Source organism: Rosa chinensis, chromosome 3 (assembly GCF_002994745.2).
Source record: "Rosa chinensis cultivar Old Blush chromosome 3, RchiOBHm-V2, whole genome shotgun sequence".
NCBI classification, from domain to species: domain Eukaryota; kingdom Viridiplantae; phylum Streptophyta; class Magnoliopsida; order Rosales; family Rosaceae; genus Rosa; species Rosa chinensis.
In genome coordinates this window covers 22,611,280-22,632,030 of record NC_037090.1, presented here as the reverse complement: position 1 = coordinate 22,632,030, position 20,751 = coordinate 22,611,280, and the positions used below count along the sequence as shown (strand labels likewise).

Below are 20,751 nucleotides of genomic sequence, written 5' to 3'. Positions count from 1 at the left end.
TTGTAGCTAAATGAAATCTTTATCTTGATCACATGTAACATATACAATAATGTGGTGTTGGGCATTAGAAAAGGAAAAAAAAATGTTTCGTTTTTGTTTTTCGGTGGAAATAAACGTTTGGGCCCGAAAAAGCCCGAAAACCGAACCGGCCCGAATGGGTTCGGTTTCTGTCGGTTTTCAGTTTACAAAAAGACCGAACCGGCCCAAACCGATAGTTTCGGGTTCAGTCTCGGTCTCACTAATTTCCGGGCCCGGCCCGACCCGAGCCCAGCCCTACCACACACACACAAATTATGGAAAGAACAACCAAGTTTGGTATTGCTATAGCTGCATCACACACACACACACACAAATTAAGGAAAGAACAACCAAGTTTGGTATTGCTAAGGAAAGAACAACCAAGTTTGGTATTGCTATAGCTGCATCACACATGTCGAATGTCCTACAAAAGTATTCGCTCTGATGGCCAGAAACTAACTTGTCTCTGCAATTGCAAATACTAGTGATATTTATACAGTAGTTCTAGAGTGGGCAAATATCCAGGCATGACTCCCCAGAGTATGGTTTCATACCTTGCCTAACATAGATAACTGAATAGAAATTGTAAGCTGCTAATTACTATGGAGAATGTACCTCTGCAGGTTCCTCAAGAAATACCACCAATACCCGGCACACACTCATCATTTGGTACAGCAGAGCTGCACAAACTTACCATGCAAAAATCACACAGAAAAGTTGGTACTTAAAATCAGGATTCAGTTAAAGGCTTAAAGCTAACAAATACAATGAGACGCACTCAATCTGTCAAAAATCTCAAAGGTGTCAATCAGTGTGATTTGACTGATTTCACAGTTGAGACCACCAAAGACAGGTTTTCCCTATCACTTTTAAACCATTCCCTGTCATTTCAAGCATACAAGACCAAAAACTAGACCACTAGTAAAATCATAAAGTAACCGGTGAGATGGACAAAACTACAAATTCATATTCACTGCAACGTAACTGCTGAAACCGGAATTTGGACTGTTGGTATGGAATTTAATAACTAAGAAATGAAGAATAGATATTGGATAAGTAGCTGAAAAGTAACATCATGTGGTCGCTCAGAGAAATAAATCAATAGAAAAATAGACAGATTTGATGGCACAAAGGACATTTGAAAACTAAGGAGACATCTAAGCTAATATTTTAGTACTTTATAAATTAAGGAAGTTGCTAAACTCTTCCCGAAAAGTGAAATGGGTAAAAGAAATGAATCACATATCATAAATCATAAATTAAAAAAAAATAATAATAATTCAATAAATAAGCATAAGCGTGAGAAGGAACTACAGTCACCTGTGCTCTGGTTCAAACAATAGAACAAGAATCCCCACCAAGTGTTTGAAAGGAACAAAAATAAATAAAAATAAACACGCAAAGCAAACCTGTTTCAGGCTATCATGTGGACATAGATTAAATGATAAAATCTTTAGTTCGGTGCATCAATACTTCTGTATCTAAATATCTCAACGCCCAAGTAATCAAGAGGACCATGAACAGCAACGTGAGGCTTTCCAACTTTCACAGAGACAGCAGATATCTGGGGATAGTTTTTCAGAGTGGTAGATGCAATGAGTTCAGCAACAGACTCCAGAAGATTATGAGGTGGCCCTTCTACAACCTCTTTTACAATGCTGTGGTATACAAATTTAAATCATCAAAACATATCCAATAACAATATGAGAAAACCTTAATTGGCCCATAAAATGAGAAGCATATTGTATCAAGTTTTTGTTTTGGGCATACAACCTACTGGTGCCTAGCTCCACAGGTGTACTTCAATTTTACATATTTGACAAGCAACTATGAGTAATCATAATGTATTTATCAGACTAGAGCACAGCCACTGAATTAAAACAGAATTTATTAAAGAAAGACATAAGTTTTTCAAAGCCATATCAAAATGAGGTAATTATTTGACAACAATGTGAAAATGCTGAATTACAGCAATTGACTAGAACACCAATATACGGGCTTCCAAGATAAAGGAAATGTAGAAGATGATGCGCAATTACTGACCGATAAATTTCGGTGTAGCTAATGGTGTCTGACAACTGATCAGATCTTCCGGCCACCCGAAGATCCATCCAAGCATCAACATCTATCAGAAACTTCTGACCCAACTTCCTTTCTTCTGGCTTCACCCCATGGAAACCATGGAACTTCAAACCCCTTAGTACAAGCTTATCTCCCCCTCTAATTGCAGCATCTTCATGTGCTGTTCCTGATGAAAATCAATTCTTATTATCTCTAAATGGCTGAAAAGAATATCACAGAGCATTAAAACACACACACAATGGAAAGGAGACTATTCTCTTAAACCATATACAAAGCCAAATAACCACATTACTGGGCAAAATTGACTTTGCTTGGTAAGTTATAAACTCCTAATACCTCAATTGAATTCTAGGATAGATAAAAATTCCACAACCAACCATGGTCTAAACTCAACAAAAACCCAATAGAGCTAATATCACCCCAAGTACAAAGATTTCAGAACCCATAACCTAGTTGTAAATATCCAACAGAAAAAAAAAGGTTTCTGGATTACATCTTTGTCACTTTAACAAAAGTTAGATAATAAACTGTAACTAGGTACGACTTACGAGCAGAGTTCACTTACCAGTCACAGAAGCAGCCATTGGTATTATACTGAGACCTGCAAGAAGGGCTTACAGCAAAGCTTGATTTTGGAGAACTCACTAAATTGAGGTAGACCCAGAACAAAATCTGAGGACCAAACAAGAAGAGTCATTCAGAAACCAAATTTACAGATAGATGCAAAAATCTAAAAATCCCACGTTCGATCAATTCTTGGATTATTTCATGTAAGTATAGAACTCAACTGAACCTGAAAGCCGGACAAGTAGTCGGAGAGAATAAGTAGACAACACTGTCAATTCTGGAGAGTGAGTGCTTACAAGAGGCCTGGCAACGTGCGGGTTCTTAACTGGTCGACCCGGTAACAGCCCGTTAGCTTAACGGGTTTCGCGGGCTAAACCCGGCGGGTTTGCTGGTTATCCGTTGGAACCCGTTAAGACTCGTAAGCATTTTTTTTTTTTTTCAAAGCAACTGGAAATTAAGACCCGTAACCCGTTAAGAGCCGCTGGAAATTCATAACATTTTAACATTCAAATACAAAAGGAAATCAAAATAACATGAACGAAATCAAGAAGATAAACATAACAGCTACAAATCCAAATAACATAACCGAAATACAAAACGAGTTCCTCAAGCAGAAACAAACATCCCCACAAATCCCAAAATGCAACTCTTAGCGCTAGCTAGTAGATCGCTAGTTTAATCACGATAGCTAATGATGCCATCCATAATCTTGGCCACAACCTCCTTAGAGTCCCTCAGCTTCTAGATACTCTTGTTCAGCTTCTCACGTTTAACAGCCACAGCCGGTGACTCCTCAAGCATCCTCTCAATTCCACCACCATATGGCCCGATCAAGTCATTAACAATCTCATAACATTTGCGGCTTATCTATTTGCCCTACTAATCTAACACTAAAACAGTAAAGACATGAGAGAGAAGCAAAAACCCAGATTACGGGTTTGCCTTCACTACCCGTAAGCAACAAAAACAAACTATAATTTCGTTGTTTGCAAACACTCCAGAGAGAAGCAACAACCAAACCCAATGATACAAATTCAATCATTTAATCCATCAAGATCCATACTTTCAACAACAAAAGAGCACAGATTAATCAAAGCAATAAAGACAAAGTGAGAACTAAAGAGAGAGATCAGAGATGGTACCTTGTTTCCACCCGAATCCCAATTAGCACTTCAGAACCCAATCCCAGCTCAGATTCTCTCACCCTGAAATTGTGGGTTTGGATGAAGAAGAGAGAGATGGAGTCTACGAGAGAGGCAGAGAGTGCACTCCATACAAGTTGTAAGTTACAACTATCGCTGCCCCGTTATGAAGGGTGGTCGTGTTTTCGAATTATATAAGGTTCCACTTGGATGATATAAGATTTAAAAGGAACAATTTGAATTTTCGATATTCTTTTTCTTTTCTTCTTTTTCTTTTTTTTTTGTAAGAGGCACTATCATTATTTGCTAACACTGGTGCCACTAGTCATTATTTGAGACTTTAAAATAAACTTAAGAAGATTCTCATCTTTCAGAGTTTGACCAAGAACACAAATTACTTATCTCAGCCTGAGCACATGTATAATGACCAAGGGTTCTTCATTTTCTAGATCACCCCAAAAGAACTTAGCTTCATGAACACTAATTTCTACCAAAGTAGAATCCACATTATTAGTGTCAAGTACAATGTTATTGCACTTTCCAAATGTCTCTTCCTCATCTGAAAAAATGCCCAGAACTCCGAATACCTAAAGGATGAGCCTGATAGGTGTATGGCAAACAGACCGGAAAAACCTCAGCACTAGAGAGTTGAGATAGCTACCGGAAAAACCTCTCATCTCGGTCGAGAACTTAAAAAATTTTGATCAGAAAAAAAAAAAACAAAAACAAAGTGCAATGAGATTGATGGAGACCCTAGTCAAACACCAACTCAAATGCGGTATCATTAAAGTGACAGACAATAGGCACCATTACAAATACCAATTGAAAGGAAAGACACATCCTATTGCAATTGATGTAATTTCAATGTTTTTCTGTATGAAAAATATATACATCTAAAACAAAAACCAAAGAAGTGATGCTGTCTTCCCCTTCTCGAAGCATCTCTTTGCCGCTTCTCCTACTGCTACTATGACCCTTTCTAAAAATGCTATTATGGCTCACTCACTGACACCAAATGCTGTACAACATGAACCATTTGTGTTCCTTCTCTACATCTCTCCTCTAAGCAGGGTGTTGTTCCTCTACTGTTTCCCAATCATTAATGAACTATACAATTGTGATATGTCTATACATCTGGTACTCTTCGGTAGAAAAGAACATATGCTGCCGAAGTCTTAATCCTCTCCACATTAACAGCAGAAACTCTGTCATCGTCAAACTCATACCATGAGCCCTTACCGAGCTGCATGGAATAAGGTGGTTAGAAAATACATGTCATCCAGAGGGTCCATGAAGAGAAGAACAGCAAACATTTTATAGTAAAAAGGCACTCCACAATCCTGCTAATCAGGTCTGAGAAAAAGTAACAGCTACAAGACAAGTGAGTGTTTCTGTTTTAAGGTTCAAAAAGTTACAACTAGCAGTGATATATTTCTTTCTCATTTAGAAAAAAAAATAAAGAATCTGAAACCTACAGCTCCAAAAACTGAAACTTAAAAATTGGATACATATATTATGTTACCACGCCTTAAACTATATTTGCAGTCCAAGTTTCATGACAGTATTCAATTCACAAAAGGTACTTCCAACAATAGATTAAACAACACTTACATGAACAAATGCCGTATAGTGACCACCACCCAAGCCACCATAGTGATTACTGATTGCGTACAACATGTATCGACTGGATAACTGGTTACTGCGGTGGGTAATGTATGTTGAGATGTCCATATCATAAATGGGAAAATCAACTAATGTTTCTAGCTTGTTCTTAAAATAATGGTCATACGAGAATCTTTTCAGATGAATAACCAATATCTCAGGCAATCTCCAAAGATCTAACTTTTTGCTGGCTTGCCGAGGAGTCTTGCAGCTAGGGCAGAACCTGTAATATAATTGCAAAATCAGTATTAAATAGGCACCAGGAAACTGCAATTCATCATTACAATAATAACAATAAGAACAAAATTAACATTAGAAAACAAGAACAAAAACACTCACAAAAAAAAAGAAAAATTCATAAAAATAATTTCATAATTCAATAAGACATGACATTTTTGTGCTTGTGATTTCAAATGAACAGACACTAACCACATGTCTTCAGGTCCTAGAGGTTCTTCCTTCAGAAAGGCCTCAAGGCATTTGTACAGGGAAACAGATTCTTCACTACTCGTGAAAATGTTGAAGACCTCTGGCAAAGAGTTTAGAAGGCGTGTATCATACTTGTTAATCATCTCATCTGTCCATAAAACAATCACCTCCAGTATCTTAGGCCTTGGTATCACAGGCAACCGTGAGACCTCTATCAGCTGATTCAACTCTATTTCCTTTCTTGTATCTGCTAAGTAAAATTTGAAGTCAGTATCCAACAGCACTTCACCCATTGTTCCCCTGTCTGTGTCAGAATCATTATCCCAAACTGTAGGACTACTGTCATCCTCCTTGTTAGAGTTTTCATTAGCACAGTTTCTAGAATCATCATCAAAAACATCTGATATATCTCCATCAGGCTTCAAGAATGGATTTAAATTATTTAGGAATTCGTTGCGAATATCAGATCCATAACAAGGATCAGACACCCTTGCTAAAAGTGGGATACCAATTGTGTCTTGATTATAGTAATACCTGATCGCAGACGGAAAAAAGTATTTAGTAGTTTAAAGAAAAATAATAACAAAAACAATAAAAAAATCCTAGAAACAATGACAAAATAACAAAATTTTCATTACTGAAAACATAAACATGCAAACAATACTTGATCTTTTCAAGAGATCACAACTGGGAAAAAAAAAAAGGGAATAAAAGATATAATTCATAATCAACAGACGATGGTCAAAGTCTATCTAAAATAAACACCAATTTACCGAATGTGTTATGAGATTATTGCATTTTTGGCCAGAGCCATGTACTTACAAATAAAGTGCTATTGGAGCCTTGTATTATTATGCAGCAACCAAAAAAAAAAAAAAAACCTTCGACATCCCTTTAGCATGTTAAAGGAAAAATGAAAACAATACGCAAAAGGTATTTACAACCTAAAATGCAGAATAAGAAACAAAGACTTGCGAATTAAATACGAACATTCAAGAGGATAAATCAAAAGAAACCGAAGGAAAGGAAGCACACACAAAAAAAAACACACACACACAAAACAAAGGAGATAATTGCAACAATTTTGAAGCTCAAAAACCTTTTAAAGGTCATAATCAAGTTGACTGATTTAACTGTGGGATGCAATTCTCATTACCATATGACATTTATCTTGAAGAATATAAAACATTAATAGAATACTCTGAACAATTACTACCCTTTCACTACAGCACAAATAAGTGAAAAGAATACTTCACATAACATCAGCTAATAAATTTTTTTTAATGAAGCCGTCTATATAGCACATACAAAATCACTGACATTGTTCATGGAGTTAAACGTACACAAACTGATTTTGAAGAATAGGCTGAACCGACAAATAGGGTATATTTTGTACTAAACGTATATTCTAGTCAGCTGTAAGAAACAGCTTCTATTATTTTGCATCCACATCATGTGTCTTTCCCTGCCTAAATTGCATTAGATCCTTAAATAGAAGAAAATATCTTTTCTTTATCAAAATATCTTTTCTTTATCAGACATAGTACCTTGAGTACATATAAATGTAAAGAGGATATCGCATTGAACATCTCCCACTCCCAAAATACCCCCAGCTAATTTGTAATCCCACAGATTCTTTAGGTCGTTCATTTATTTCAATAATATTTTTGGTTAGGCACAGTATAGGAGGGAAGGAGAAAAGCAAATTAACTAATCACAGCATGAAAATTTAAAGCAGTATCACTCTTTTGAATTTTGTATAAAGAAGTGATGATTTATTTCAGAAATCAACTAAAACTTACTTTCCCTTCTCCTGATGAAGAAACACAACCAAGTGTGATCGCTCAAAATCTTTTGGTAAGCGATAAGCAACCAGTTTGTCAGCGTCTCTAACAAAGGCTAATGAATCAGATGGATCCTCCAATAGACGAAATATGCGACACTGGTATATCTACAAACAAAGAGGTCAAAGCATTAGCAATTGGCAAAATCTAAGATGTGAACAGAATGTGAGAGGTGAAAGCACAAAAAGCCAAATCATTTTCGAAAGGCGAACAATGCAGACAGGATCACGACTGCCACATGACATACTTGTCGTCATGCATCCCATCCATACAGACATACAATTGTCATTCCCACCCGCCCCAACGACATGCAACAGAGAACATTCAGTAAATACCTCAGCCACCAACAGGGTTTCATCATCTCTTAGAGAACAGGCAATACTTAAGGCTTCAGTAAGATCCACGAGCTTCCCACTCTTTGGCACTGTTACAGTAAATGTAGTAGGCAACGCAGCACCATCTGTGCTTAAAACCGTCAAAGTCATACTCCGCATTGTTGTAGAAGGTAATGGCAGTGATAGATACATAAATGGGTCAAATGTAATGGACACCTTGTTGCAATCGGGGCAAACCAATTTTGACCGGTATTGACCCTACAATGAAAATGAATTTGATCCACCGAACTTAATTGGTAGATATAGGTAGAAATTTAATGTCAAAATGAAAAAGCATTTAAACAAGACAACTTACCTGGTATGCATTAACAATAATGGAATCATTGCGAGCAAGGTGATTCCGCCAATATTCTTCCGCCACTTCTTCATCTGGACGGCCCTCTGCATCTTTAGCTTCAAAATATGGCTTGCATTTCACACGATTTAGATCTTCATGGAGACCATCCAGCAAAAAAGCAAGGAGTTCCTAAATGAAACACTTCACCAAATTACAATGACGAACTTATTTACCACACAAAACAAAAGTAAATAAATGTACCTAGGAACTACAGATAACCAAAATTACTCACTAACCTGGGAATCATGTTGATTATAGCCACTGAATTGAGGAGCAAAACTGGCAAGTTTTTGCTTGAACATTCTTGGAGCCACTGGCCTTGCACCCGGAGCCCATAATCTCCTCAATAATTCTCCAAATGCAAAAGCAAGCTCTCCCTGAAATTGAGGATTTAGTATCATGGAATCAACGAAAGTAAAGATTTCACTATTTAAAATGGAAACTAAGAAAGCTTCGTTCAATTACATACTTTCATTCCCAATGGGTTCTGATAGTTCATGTCCTTCCGGTAATCTCCTAGAAAATAGTCAACAAGCTTTGGAGTGTGCACCAAACATTGGATTGCACTGTTCATAAAACAAGTATTCCCAAGATTCTTTATACCAGTTAAGCCTAAAGAACCAACTCCTCTATACATAACAGCACTTCGCCAGGAGTTGCTTGAGTTTAAGTAGGGATTGACGTAGTAAATGTTCCCATTCATTTTAGAAGAGCCACCACTAATACAACCATCAATACTGAAGTGGTTTTCAGCCATGTCATCACTCCTCCAACCTCTGACCTCTGAAAATCCATGAAGATGCAATTCCAGGACAATCTGCAAAGAAAGCATGAAAATAAGGTATGTGGCTGAGCTTTGGAGTTTAGTCTGCCACAAAGATATATGTCTATATCTCTAATGCACAATGCGCATTCAAAATTAAGTTGCTTAGACATTTGTAATATAAAAATCTGCATTCTTCTATACTATGCCTCCGGTCCTTTTGAAAAACATTCAAGAATTCATGATTCAACTAGGAAGAAGATCACCGACTTTGAGGAACCTTCAAGTGCTGAAGTTAAGGTTTTATTCATGAAGCATAATTTACATAAACTTGCCAAGACGGTTGTTATACAAGCAGAATTTGATATTCTGTTTTCGTCTGAATTCAAATCCACCTGATTTGGTTACCCCTCTAAAGCTAAAGATATTGATAAAACAGACAGTTATTAACAATTCATACAAGCTACTCAGTGTTGCTCAATGCAGATATGCATGGTGCTGAACTTCAAGAATGACCTACTTCATATTATAATAGCAATCACCAGCATAACCTTCAATAAAAATCTGATAGGATGCCTAATTTCACAATAAAGCAGACTGAGTTAAGAAGTCATAGGCCTAAAGAAGTACAATGAGATAAAAACTGCTATTCATCGTATTGTGATATAAATAGTAAAAATGACCATCACAGAAAGGCATGTTGTGCTTTAATTCTCCCTTCTATCTGAATCCAGTCCCCTTAACAGTGTCAGGCACAACATGCCGGAACAACTTTTGGCCATCTCTGGTCAGTGTTTCCCAAGAGCATTTTATGCCTTGTAACAGTGATCTTCCTATGAGAAGATGCTTCAGTGCCAGACGGAAAGGGTAGAAAACAAAGGAACCAAAAAACCAAAAACAAGAGTCACCGGCATAGGTGACAAGAAATTCTCTGATATGACAAGGTACAGCTAAAACTAAAGGGTAACTCTATTTACATCCTAATGCTCACAGACACTTACAAGTAAAAGTAAATATATTACCAAATGTAAAAGTTGGTTTTCTTCTTCATTCATCCTTCCCTCTATATGGAAGACCTCATAGACACAAGTGTTATTCATCTATTCAAATTCACATTATATTTCAACAACCTAACATTTCTTGTCGCCACTTGCTGGTGAAAGTAAAGACAAGATTAGAAAGGAAAGAAAAAAAAAGGCATATAAAATTGATTCACCTCTTTGTTCAGTTGTCCAGGAATGTCATTTGGCAAACTAATTCTGTCATTCATGAAAAATTGGGTTGTCTGCCCTGAGAAGTCCCAAATATGCAACTGTCCAATCAATTCATGAACAAGTGAATATCAACACATAAAACAATTGTGCATAATGCTGTTTAGAATATTTGTAAATGGTTATTGTCAATTCACTCACTGGCTCAGGCTCTGAACTGAAAATAATGCAGGCTCTCTTGAAAGAATCAACCGCATTATCCTGAAAATTGCACTCTATAGTCAGATAGGATAAGAAACCGATCTAAAATTAAAGAAACAGATGTGGTTTGAGCTATTAAGCAAGGACACATAAGACATTCAAGGAATAATCCACCAATCATACACGTCATCACTATTTCCTAATAATTACAACTTGTATGCTAGAGATAAATCCTTGCATTTTTGGGTGACTGAGGAGAGAATAATAAATACTCTGTTGCTTAAGCCACTATACCTATCGATACATTGCCTAGTTGCATAGACTTTACCCAACTACCACTGCGCTAGTACATCCTAATGCGAACTATTGCTGCTGACCGCACTGAACAGCGTTACTATTTCATCCCAGAGTAATTTGACCCAAGCACAGAAACTTATCATATGCATTTTTCAGCAAGAAGCATATTCATGTCACAACTCACAAGTATAGTGTTAAAAGAAAATAAAGAGAAATTTAACAGTCCAAATTTCAGTAGGATCACAATGTCACACCAACCATACAGCATACAGCACTTTACATCAAAAGAAGTAACTACTCATGCTTCAAGTCCAACTGCAATAAGTCAAACTATCGATCAAAATTATTATGTTGCCACTTATTGTTTCTGTATTTCTTAACCTGACTCCTCTTACCCAATATGACATTTCTTCCAGTAGGATTGTACCATCCCCATAAAACCATATTCACCAAGTTTCCACCAAATATCACAGAACCATTCCAATCAGATATCTAATTCTTGTATTAAATTAAATTAGGAACAGTGCATATGAAGGATTTAGACCCTTTGCATATCTATCATATCAAGAGCACCAATAATTCCACTTTCGAAGTTTCTATTATGCTCAGCCGAATCTAGAGTATTATTCTCCCAGACATTTATATGTCAACAACTGCAGCAATCCATATAATCAAATTAAGATCCAAAACTATCCCACTTCCATAACTAATTATCAGAATTCATCTATTACAGAACTATAACGAGAGCAAAGGGTTACAGAATAGGGTTCAATAATAAAACTAACCTTTTGGCTGATCTTTACAACCAATGAATTTGTTTCCCAGGAAACAAAGAGCCTAATTTGTAAAGAAAAGACATCCTTTAAAAACTCTTCGTCACCAAAGAAGCTCACATTATCCATTGCTGCTGTATTAAAATCATAATGCCTACAAGAAGAGAAGACTAATAAATGCCACTACAAGGTAGGCCAGGCCACTCCATAATAGAGATTACATGACAACAGTGGTGCACAAATAGACACAAGGGGGCCGGAAGAGAAAGCAGCCATCACATAAAAACTATTAAGTAATGTATATATGAATAGAAATTAACTTTTCAAGTCACTTCAAGTGGTGCAAACAAGAAAGCTCTGATCAGATCTGCCCTTTAAGCTCCGCCAACTATTATTACACCCAAGGTTTCCCCTTGTTGCCGTTTTACAATACAGTAATCAAGGCAGGCAATTCAAATAAATTACGGAAAAATTAAACAGCTTAGCTCTTGCTGAAAATGTTGCTTACCATATTCATCGCATTGGAGAGTGCACATGTAATGGAATCCAGACAAGTAAACAAACAGTTAAGACTTATACCAGAGCAATGTACTAGTCTCTCCAACTTCTAAACCCTAAAAATCTAAAGCGTGCCCTAATCAAGCAATTATAAGTTAAGAGATACCAGAATTAGGAACAAATTAATAGAAGAAAGTTTCCTAACCGTATGAGTGCGCGGCACCATGTCGCTTCAGGGACCAAGGCATACTCGCGACCTGAAAACCCTTCTTCTGCAGAGTCCCTCTTCCTCAAACTCAACACAATTTCCGAGCCGGAGTCGTCTTCCTCCGGCGAAGTGCTGTACAATACCCCTTCGCCACGATCATAGTCTTCGGTCCGAACCTCCTTCCACCACCTGAAATCCAAAGCAAGCAATGCGAACAAAGAAATCAAATCCCACGGCCATTCAAATAAGAACACAGCCAAGTCAGAGACGACTCTCTCTCTCTCTCTCTCTCTGCGTTACCTGTAGGGAACGAGGTAGACCTTATCGACGGCATTGTCGGAAACGTCGTCGTCGTCGTCGTAGTCGTGGAGGAGGCGGGGGCGCTGGGCGCGGTTGCGGGACTGGAGGTCGAAGTCCCAGCCGTCGTTGTCGCCGTCGGCAGAGGCGAAGGGGAAGGGGTCGTCCATGGCGAAGAAGAAGAAGAAGAAGAAGAAGAGGGCTAGGGTTTTGGAGGCGAGGGCGCGTGCGAGGGACTTGCAGAGGTGGAGCGTGGAGACGGAGAGAGTGGCCAAGAGCTGCTTAGGAGGAGAGAGAAACCGGGTTGGATTGTACAGAAGAAGGAAGACACACAGACGGAGCTTTTCCGAGAGTTGGGTCATAATAATACCCACTACCACTTTTCGGTAGGGACCCTATTTACACCCAATATGCTTTTTGCAACTTTTCTTCCCTCTCTGTCCTTTTTGGTAATTTCCCCACTTTCTAACTTTGAGGGACCCACTCAATTTCTTTCAAGTCGCAACAAAGTCAAATCGATATTTAAAAAAAAAAAGTCAAATAGTTCGGGTCGGCCCACTCCGTTTTGCTTAGGGTGGGCAAGTAATATCATATTTTCAGTCTCTCAGAGCGTCAATTCATTCATTTATGTCGATAATGAGATGGAACATATTCGTACAAAATTGATGGCATGTTTACCTGCTTTGAATGGAAAAAAAATCATGAATCGGAGACAAGTGAAATGAGAGAATAAATGAGTCGGTCTTGATTCTAGAGGCTTTGATTCCTAAACTCATCCCCCCTTAACAATTAAATTCTTGATAACCAGGAATCGATTTCTGACAAGAAGGTGAGACCTACAATTATTCCAATTTTTTTATGTGTTAGTAAACGCATAAATACTTTTTACCCGAAATCATTCCCTCCATTTTCATTCACATCCCTAATAAGTAAACGTACTCTAAATGCATAGTTCAATCAAGACCCTTGGAGTTCTAGAATGGTGATTTTTGAGTCTTTAAGATTCTAGTCTTTTGGTTTTCTACTGTATATAGAATTAACTAGAGTATTAATTATATTTTAACTATGTCTTTAGAGTGGCTATTAACAGTGGTGTTCACCTGGTCAGTTGCTGACCAAAGAATTTATGCTCAACAACCCTTAGATTTACATCTAAGAGTGGAAAACAAAACACCTCAACTTAATAATAATTCTCTCTGCCTATGGATGTAAATCCAAGGGTGGTTGAGCATTATTTTCTTGGTCAATAACTGACCAGGTGAACATTTTCGGGCTATTAAATAGCTTTTGAATAAGAGAGTTTTCATTGGGAGGGAGAGCACCTGTCACAGTTTTCTGTATTCCAATTCTGTTACTTGTATAATATCGCGACACTTGTCCTCCCACTAATATAAAGTTGAATAATTTTTCATTTAAGAGAATAAAATAAATAAATTTAAGTTACATGTTTGTGTGACTTAGAGCATTTTTAGCAATGTTAGCCATTTTTGAGTCAAATTTTAACTAAAGTAGCTAAAAAGTCATTTTTAGCTAGCCACTTTAGAATTACATCTGCATCAATACTCTCTATTTTAACTAGTTTTGAATTTATATTATATTTTAAATGAATATTAAATAGTTTAAATATATTTATAAATTACATAAAATAACTTAAAATGAATGTTTTAAATTATAGAGAGCCTCATCTCGCTCTCTATATTTAGGAGCGAGATAGCTAAAAATTATAATAGAGAGCCACTTAGAGCATCTTTAGCAAACTCTCTATTTTGGCTTTTTAGCTATTTTGGAGAGCATCTTTAGCTTTTTACATATTTTAACAGCTGCACCAGACTCCTAAGTGGCTATCCATTATAACTTTTAGTTATCTCGCTCCTAAATATAGAGAGCGAGATGAGTCTCGCTATAATTTATAACATTCCTTTTGAGTTATTTTATGTAATTTTTAAATACATTTAAACTATTTAACCTTCCTTTAAAAAATAATATGAATTCAAAACTAGCTATAATAGAGAGCATTGAGGCAGATGTATTTCTAAAGTGGCTAGCCAAAATGACTTTTTAGCTACTATGGCTAAAATTTGACTCAAAAATGACTAGCATTGCTAAAGATGCTCTTAGGAGTCTAGTGCAGCTACTAAAATAGATAAAAAGCTAAACATGCTCTCCAAGGAGCGTCAATAGAGAGTCTGCTAAAGATGCTCTTAGCCTATTTGTTATGCTTTTGGCATAGTTAATAGGCTCACTTTGAATAGGTGAGCATTGAATTGTAATAATGAGTGGTGCTAGTATATCACCAGTCTTACTTACCGTTTGTTGACAGTAAAAGGTATGTATTCGTGTCATTCTGACTTTTATAATTAATTGAAATCTATTATTATTGATTAAAAAAAAAAGAGGAGATTATTGTGGCACGATACTCTGACTAAAGCATTAAGGGGGGTGTATTGTATTTGGATTTGTGCAGACTTTTTTTAAATGACAGACTTTTTGAAAAGTCCACAGACTCTTTAAAAAGTTGATAGATTGTTATGGATTTCTTAAAACCATTGATTTTAGCGACAGACTTTTATTGATTCATGAAAATCTATATACTTTATTATGAATGACTTCTACAGATTTCCTAGGATGTACAAAATATATATAAAAAAAACAAAAACAAAAACAAAAAACAAAAAAAATTAAAACAAATGTAGCCCAAACACAAAACAAAATAATAACTTGTTGACTCTTCAATGCTCCAGTATTTTCTAATAGAAATTGACTCAAATAAATTATTGTTAGTCTGTCTAGCGAGTTTGTTCTCATTACTAATCTCCCAACAACATAAATATACAATATAGATCACTTGATGTTTATGGTTAATTATTCTCATCAATTTTGTTTTCGCTGATTAACATATATTGTAACAATATTGGTCAATGTCTTGATCTATAATCAATCAATTGAAATTTAATTGTTCAACCTTTTTTTGAACCACAATATAAATTCAAATTAATGAGAATAATTAATTAATAAAATAAAATTTAGTATGGTTCAAGGTCTTAGGTTAGACCACAATATTTGAGTTTTAGGGTTTTATAAATCATTTTTATTGCTATTAGGGTTCGAAAATATCACAATTGAAAAAAAAAACAAAAAACAAAAATCACATTCAACAACTACAATGAACATGTTGGGTATCAAAAAAGATTGATATCATAAAAATTAGAGAAAAGACAAAAAATTAAGAAAGAGAGATGATGAAGGACAAACTTCTTCGTGCGTAGAGAGAAGAACTTTGATAGACTTTTTTTTTTTTTTTTTTGAATAGAAAACTTTGATGGATTTTTTGAAATCTTTGGTATGGAGGCTGGAAAATTATTGGAGTTTGGTATGTATAGTTAACACTACAAAGTCCATGATTATCCATGATTTTCTAATTCCATAAGTATGAATGATACTTTGAATACCTCTGTACTTTTATTCATTTTTAAAAATCCTAATTGAATACCCCTAGATTTTGGTGGAATTCATGAAGTCCTTAAAAGTCCTAATTGAATACCTCAAGACTTTCATGGACTGTTAAAATTCTATATTGAATACACCCAGACTTTTAAATTCTATAGATTTCTTTAAAAATTCCACTAATTCCATATACAATACACCCCCCTAAGGAGATGACTAAGGCGTTTTGCTTCAGTTGGCACGTTGCCGTAATGAAGAAAAGAATGAAATTTTTTTTTTGATTGGGAATAGCATTTTATCCATAAAACTGGTGGATAATACATCCGAAAGGGTAAAGTAGCCTTAAGCATACTGAGAACCACACCCCTAAACACTAAGTAGATAATTCTTCTATTACAATCTCATTTAGCCATGGAGGGCCAACTTCTTTCCAGAAAATTATGCTTGAAACTTTCAAAGCCTCTCGAGCAACAGAGTGGGCAGCAAGATTGCAACGTCTGGGAATCTTCTTCCATTGAACTTCCTCAAAAGCTTGCTTTAAAAACTTTATTTCTTCAAAGATAGCTCCTTCCATACTTAGATCAAAATCAGGATTAGAAATTGTCGCTACTACATTTGCTGCATCACTTTCAATCACCACCTTCCTAAAACCTAGCATTAAGCAATACTTCATACTGTACAGCACAGCCAATGCTTCAGTAGCGTGTGGCCTCAACTTCCCAAAGATTGGATGCATTAGAGCTCCTTGTAGTTTTCCTTCACTATCCCGAATCACTGCACCGATAGCAACTTTTCCCATTTTTAGATTACATGCAGCATCAACATTAAATTAATTCGATGATCATCTCTAGTTTTTGCTCATTCTTTTCTCGTAGTATTTTTCAAAAGAGAGTTTCTATTGAGACCTCTTAATCTACTCACTAGACCTCCCTCAATTTTTAATTATTCATTGACATATGTATCCTTATACAAAAAGACCGTTAAAGACAGCAAACTAATAAGGAAAATATTTTTTTTCTCTGCAAAGATTTATAATAATGGAAACACATTTATAGTACTTTAATTATTCATTTCCATTTTAGTTCTCATTTCATATTTCTCATTTTCTTTGTTTATAAAAGCTTTTAAAAAAGAAAAAATCAAGAGAGAAATGCATGCATTCAAAACTACTTGGCAACTTATATAAAAATAAGGGATCGTCTACAATACATTAATGTACCGATACATCAAGTAGACTAGTTCAATACAGAGGTAGACTAGCTCAGTACATGGGTAGACATGCATGGAGTTAGTCTACCCTTACACCGAGCTAGTCTACCTCTATATTGAACCTAGTCTACTTGATGTATCGGTACATTAATGTACTGAAGTATTTTCCTAAAAATAAAACTATGATACAAAGGTCTTTTTCTTGAGGATCATGAAACGGGGCATAGAGAGCCCTCATGTAAACTAACCAAATAAGTTTGTGAAGCGGCATATAAGACAAAAATAAATAATAAAAGAACAGATCATGAACAAATTTAATATTGCAACCTATCTAAATTCCAGCATAAACCATAAAAACTAAGCTTTGAAAATCCATAATTAAGCATGAAATAGTAGGCTGAAAGACCCCTGATAAATTTATGTTAATTAGTTACACTATCTTTTTTCGATCAATAATTATCTCATATTTTTTTTTGAACAATGTCAAGTTTATTTTGTGGTAAATAAATAATCATGGGAGCACTAACTCATCTTTAATGCTCCTAAAAATTTTCTTTTTTGAGTAAGGTTAAGTTAGGTAATGAAAGAGGTTTACTTAGCAAATTTTACTTTTTAAAAAGCAAATATGAGGTGTAAAGAGATAAGAGGTCAAATGAGCAAATATGGAGGTCCCAATAGAAAAACTCTTTTAAAAAAAAGAAACTAGTAGAGCACAATTCAAATGTTCATCAAAATCAATGAGTGCAAATGCCAAATTAATCACTCAAGTACACATAATTACTTACCAAAAAAGAATTTTTTTTTAGAAGGAAAAAAGAAAAAGAAAAAAAAATTAGACCTTATTGATGGGAATCAAATTTGCTCACCACTATTCCTTAAGTGGTGATACCACCACTTAATGAGAAGTTGCCGTGTGTGATAACTCATAAGTATAGCTAACTATGGTTGGCTTAATTATTAAGAAAGAGAAAAATAAATTTAATAATAATAAAACTCTTATATTTTATTATATAATTATTCATTAAATACTAATCTACACTCTTTCATCTCCCAGCATCTCCATCACGCATCATCATCTTCTACTTTGGTCTTTCTTTTTCTCCAATTCTGTTAGTTTCTTGGCATAAATCCATATTATGTACTGCAAAAAATTGGAAATTCTTGAAAGAAATTTTTTTTTTTATGGTTCCTTCTACCTTTTATTACACTGACTCTCACAAACAAATATGTTATTCAGCAAAACAACAATGGTTCTGCATTAATATTTATGAATTGATTAATTAACTCACTCTCTCCTCCTCCCCAATTCTCAGAAACAAACCAACAAACCCATATCTCCTCCAGCCCTTTACATCTTCCTCCCAAAATCACCACAAGGCAACTCACCAAATAATCCCAGCAAACTCAGTTGCAGACCATCCACGAGGCAACTTATTAATTAACTCACTCTCTCTTCCTCCCCAATTCAGTTTGGGATTCGTGGTGAAAATTTTGTTGGAAAAGGCTGGGTAATATGATTAAAGTATTGTTGCATCATGAATCTGTCTGGCACTATAATCGGCTAAACCAATTTACAAAGGGGAATATCACTTTGCTAAGGTATAGAGTTCCTGGCAGAAGTAATCTAAGCTTTCATATGAGGTTCCGCATTTGTCCATTGGAATATGAAGATGATGAACAATTGAGGAGTACTCAAAGCAATGCTCGATGAGAAATTAGGAGAGGCTAATGATGGTGATAAGTGATGGAGATGAAGAACCAAGAAGATGCAAACGTTTGTGAGAGTGAACCTAAGGAAAAAAAAATACAGAAGATGATGAGCACGTTTACTTACTTGGAATGGGAGGGAATGATTACGGGGTAAAAGCATTCATGCATTTACTAACACATAAATGAATCATAATGAATGTAGGTCCCACCTCCTTATCAGAAATCGATTCCTGAATACTCAGGAATTTGATTACGAAGAGGGGAGATGAGTTTATGAATCAATCCTCCGGAATCAATACCGATTCCTTTCTTCTCCCATTTCACTTGTCTCCGATTCATAATTATTTTTCATTTCAATTAAATAAACATGCCAAATGATGATAAGTGATGGACTGATGGTAGAAGACGAGAATAACATGAACAGGAGAAAGAAAGAAAAAAAAGCCAGAGCAAATTTTTTTTTTTTTTTTTTTTTTTTTTTGAGGAGAGGAGAGCAATTAGATTACAAAAGGGTTTAGGATTATTGTATTTAATGAATAATCTCATAATAATGTATCTTAGTTTTATTATTATTAAATTACTTTTTCTCTTTCTTGATAATTTATTAGGTTAACCATAGTTAGCCCATGATTATGGATTATCATACATGGCAGCTTTTTATTGGGCGGTGGTGTCATCACCTAGGGCTAGTGGTGAGCAAATTTGAATCCTTATTGGTGATTGCCCCTACCGAAGAACAACACTGCCTCCACCACTAATTAATGGCATGTCATGGTGGTTTTGCCATATTTGAGAATTAATTATTTATTTATTTTTTCAGGCTCCCCAAATTATTTGTTTGTAAACTCGTACAAAAGAAAGAGTATGAAGAATCTCTACTACAAATCATAAAAACTCCCCAAATTGATTATCTCTCCAATGAAAGCCTTATTTTGGTACCGAACACAACACCCAATTAACCCTCTTCTTCCATTAGTATATCATCACAAGCACCATCAGAATTCATTCGGCTATGACATTACTTGCTCTTTTTTTTTTTTTTTTTTCACTTAATAGGATTAGGTCATATTATTTTCAGTATGTAGATTTTAGTTTGCTATCCTGCATTGTTAATCTGCTGCTGACTGCTGTCACACTCACGGACCAAAACCAAACGCAATGGCCCATGACGCATATACCAAAAAGAAATGACAAGTTTCTTGTAGGTGTTTTGCAGGTGATTTTCGTTTGTATGGGGTTCAACTCCGTTTTAATGGTTATTGTTTTCTCATATTGGAAGATAGTGTTTAGTTTTGAATAGTGTGTTGTTCTCAATTGTTCGGTTACTCGATTGGGCTTTACTCTATTCATCATGGCTGACAGAGATGAACAAATAAACATAGAAGAATTTCTCAATTCAAGACAACCAGCCATCTATCACCTTCGTGTTTCACCACTGGTAGCGGTCCAGTTTCTCTTGAATGAGGTGGGAACGGTTGCAGGAAGTTTGTGATAAGAGCACAAAGTGTGACATTTTTAATATGTATTTTCCCTCATTTGGCTAAGTTATTCTCTTAAAATTAATAATTATAATAAAGTTTATGTTTTTAGTTACTTCAAGGTTGGAAAGGGTGAAAACAAGTGAAAAAGAGCAGAAATGAGCATAAATTAATGACAAGTCATTT

The 20,751-nt window shown here is 35.6% G+C and overlaps 2 protein-coding genes across 9 annotated transcripts; both read right to left on the bottom strand.

Moving 5' to 3' along the window:
• Nucleotides 1-1,242: 1,242 nt before the first annotated feature.
• LOC112191582 (dihydroneopterin aldolase 2) lies at nucleotides 1,243-4,013 on the bottom strand. 8 transcript variants are annotated; one of them, XM_024330949.2, is made up of 5 exons: nucleotides 3,810-4,013; nucleotides 2,889-3,114; nucleotides 2,666-2,772; nucleotides 2,062-2,260; nucleotides 1,243-1,676 (listed from the first exon to the last, which is right to left on the bottom strand). In XM_024330949.2, exons 3-5 carry the CDS (start codon nucleotides 2,682-2,684, stop codon nucleotides 1,472-1,474), a joined length of 423 nt encoding a protein of 140 aa, XP_024186717.1. In that variant the 5' UTR covers nucleotides 2,685-2,772; nucleotides 2,889-3,114; nucleotides 3,810-4,013; the 3' UTR covers nucleotides 1,243-1,471. The 8 variants fall into 8 exon arrangements, with proteins under 8 accessions (XP_024186717.1, XP_024186718.1, XP_024186719.1 ...); XM_024330950.2 differs by having other exon boundaries at nucleotides 2,894-3,114; XM_024330951.2 differs by having other exon boundaries at nucleotides 2,964-3,114.
• A 518-nt stretch (nucleotides 4,014-4,531) lies between these two features.
• On the bottom strand, nucleotides 4,532-13,105 carry LOC112191580 (ubiquitin carboxyl-terminal hydrolase 8). Its single transcript, XM_024330941.2, has 13 exons — nucleotides 12,728-13,105; nucleotides 12,425-12,616; nucleotides 11,734-11,875; nucleotides 10,652-10,711; nucleotides 10,456-10,551; nucleotides 8,946-9,293; nucleotides 8,713-8,853; nucleotides 8,435-8,605; nucleotides 8,080-8,337; nucleotides 7,703-7,851; nucleotides 5,901-6,434; nucleotides 5,421-5,694; nucleotides 4,532-5,052 (listed from the first exon to the last, which is right to left on the bottom strand). The coding sequence occupies exons 1-13, from the start codon at nucleotides 13,084-13,086 to the stop codon at nucleotides 4,936-4,938; spliced, it is 2,841 nt and encodes a 946-aa protein (XP_024186709.1). The 5' UTR covers nucleotides 13,087-13,105; the 3' UTR covers nucleotides 4,532-4,935.
• Nucleotides 13,106-20,751: the final 7,646 nt, after the last annotated feature.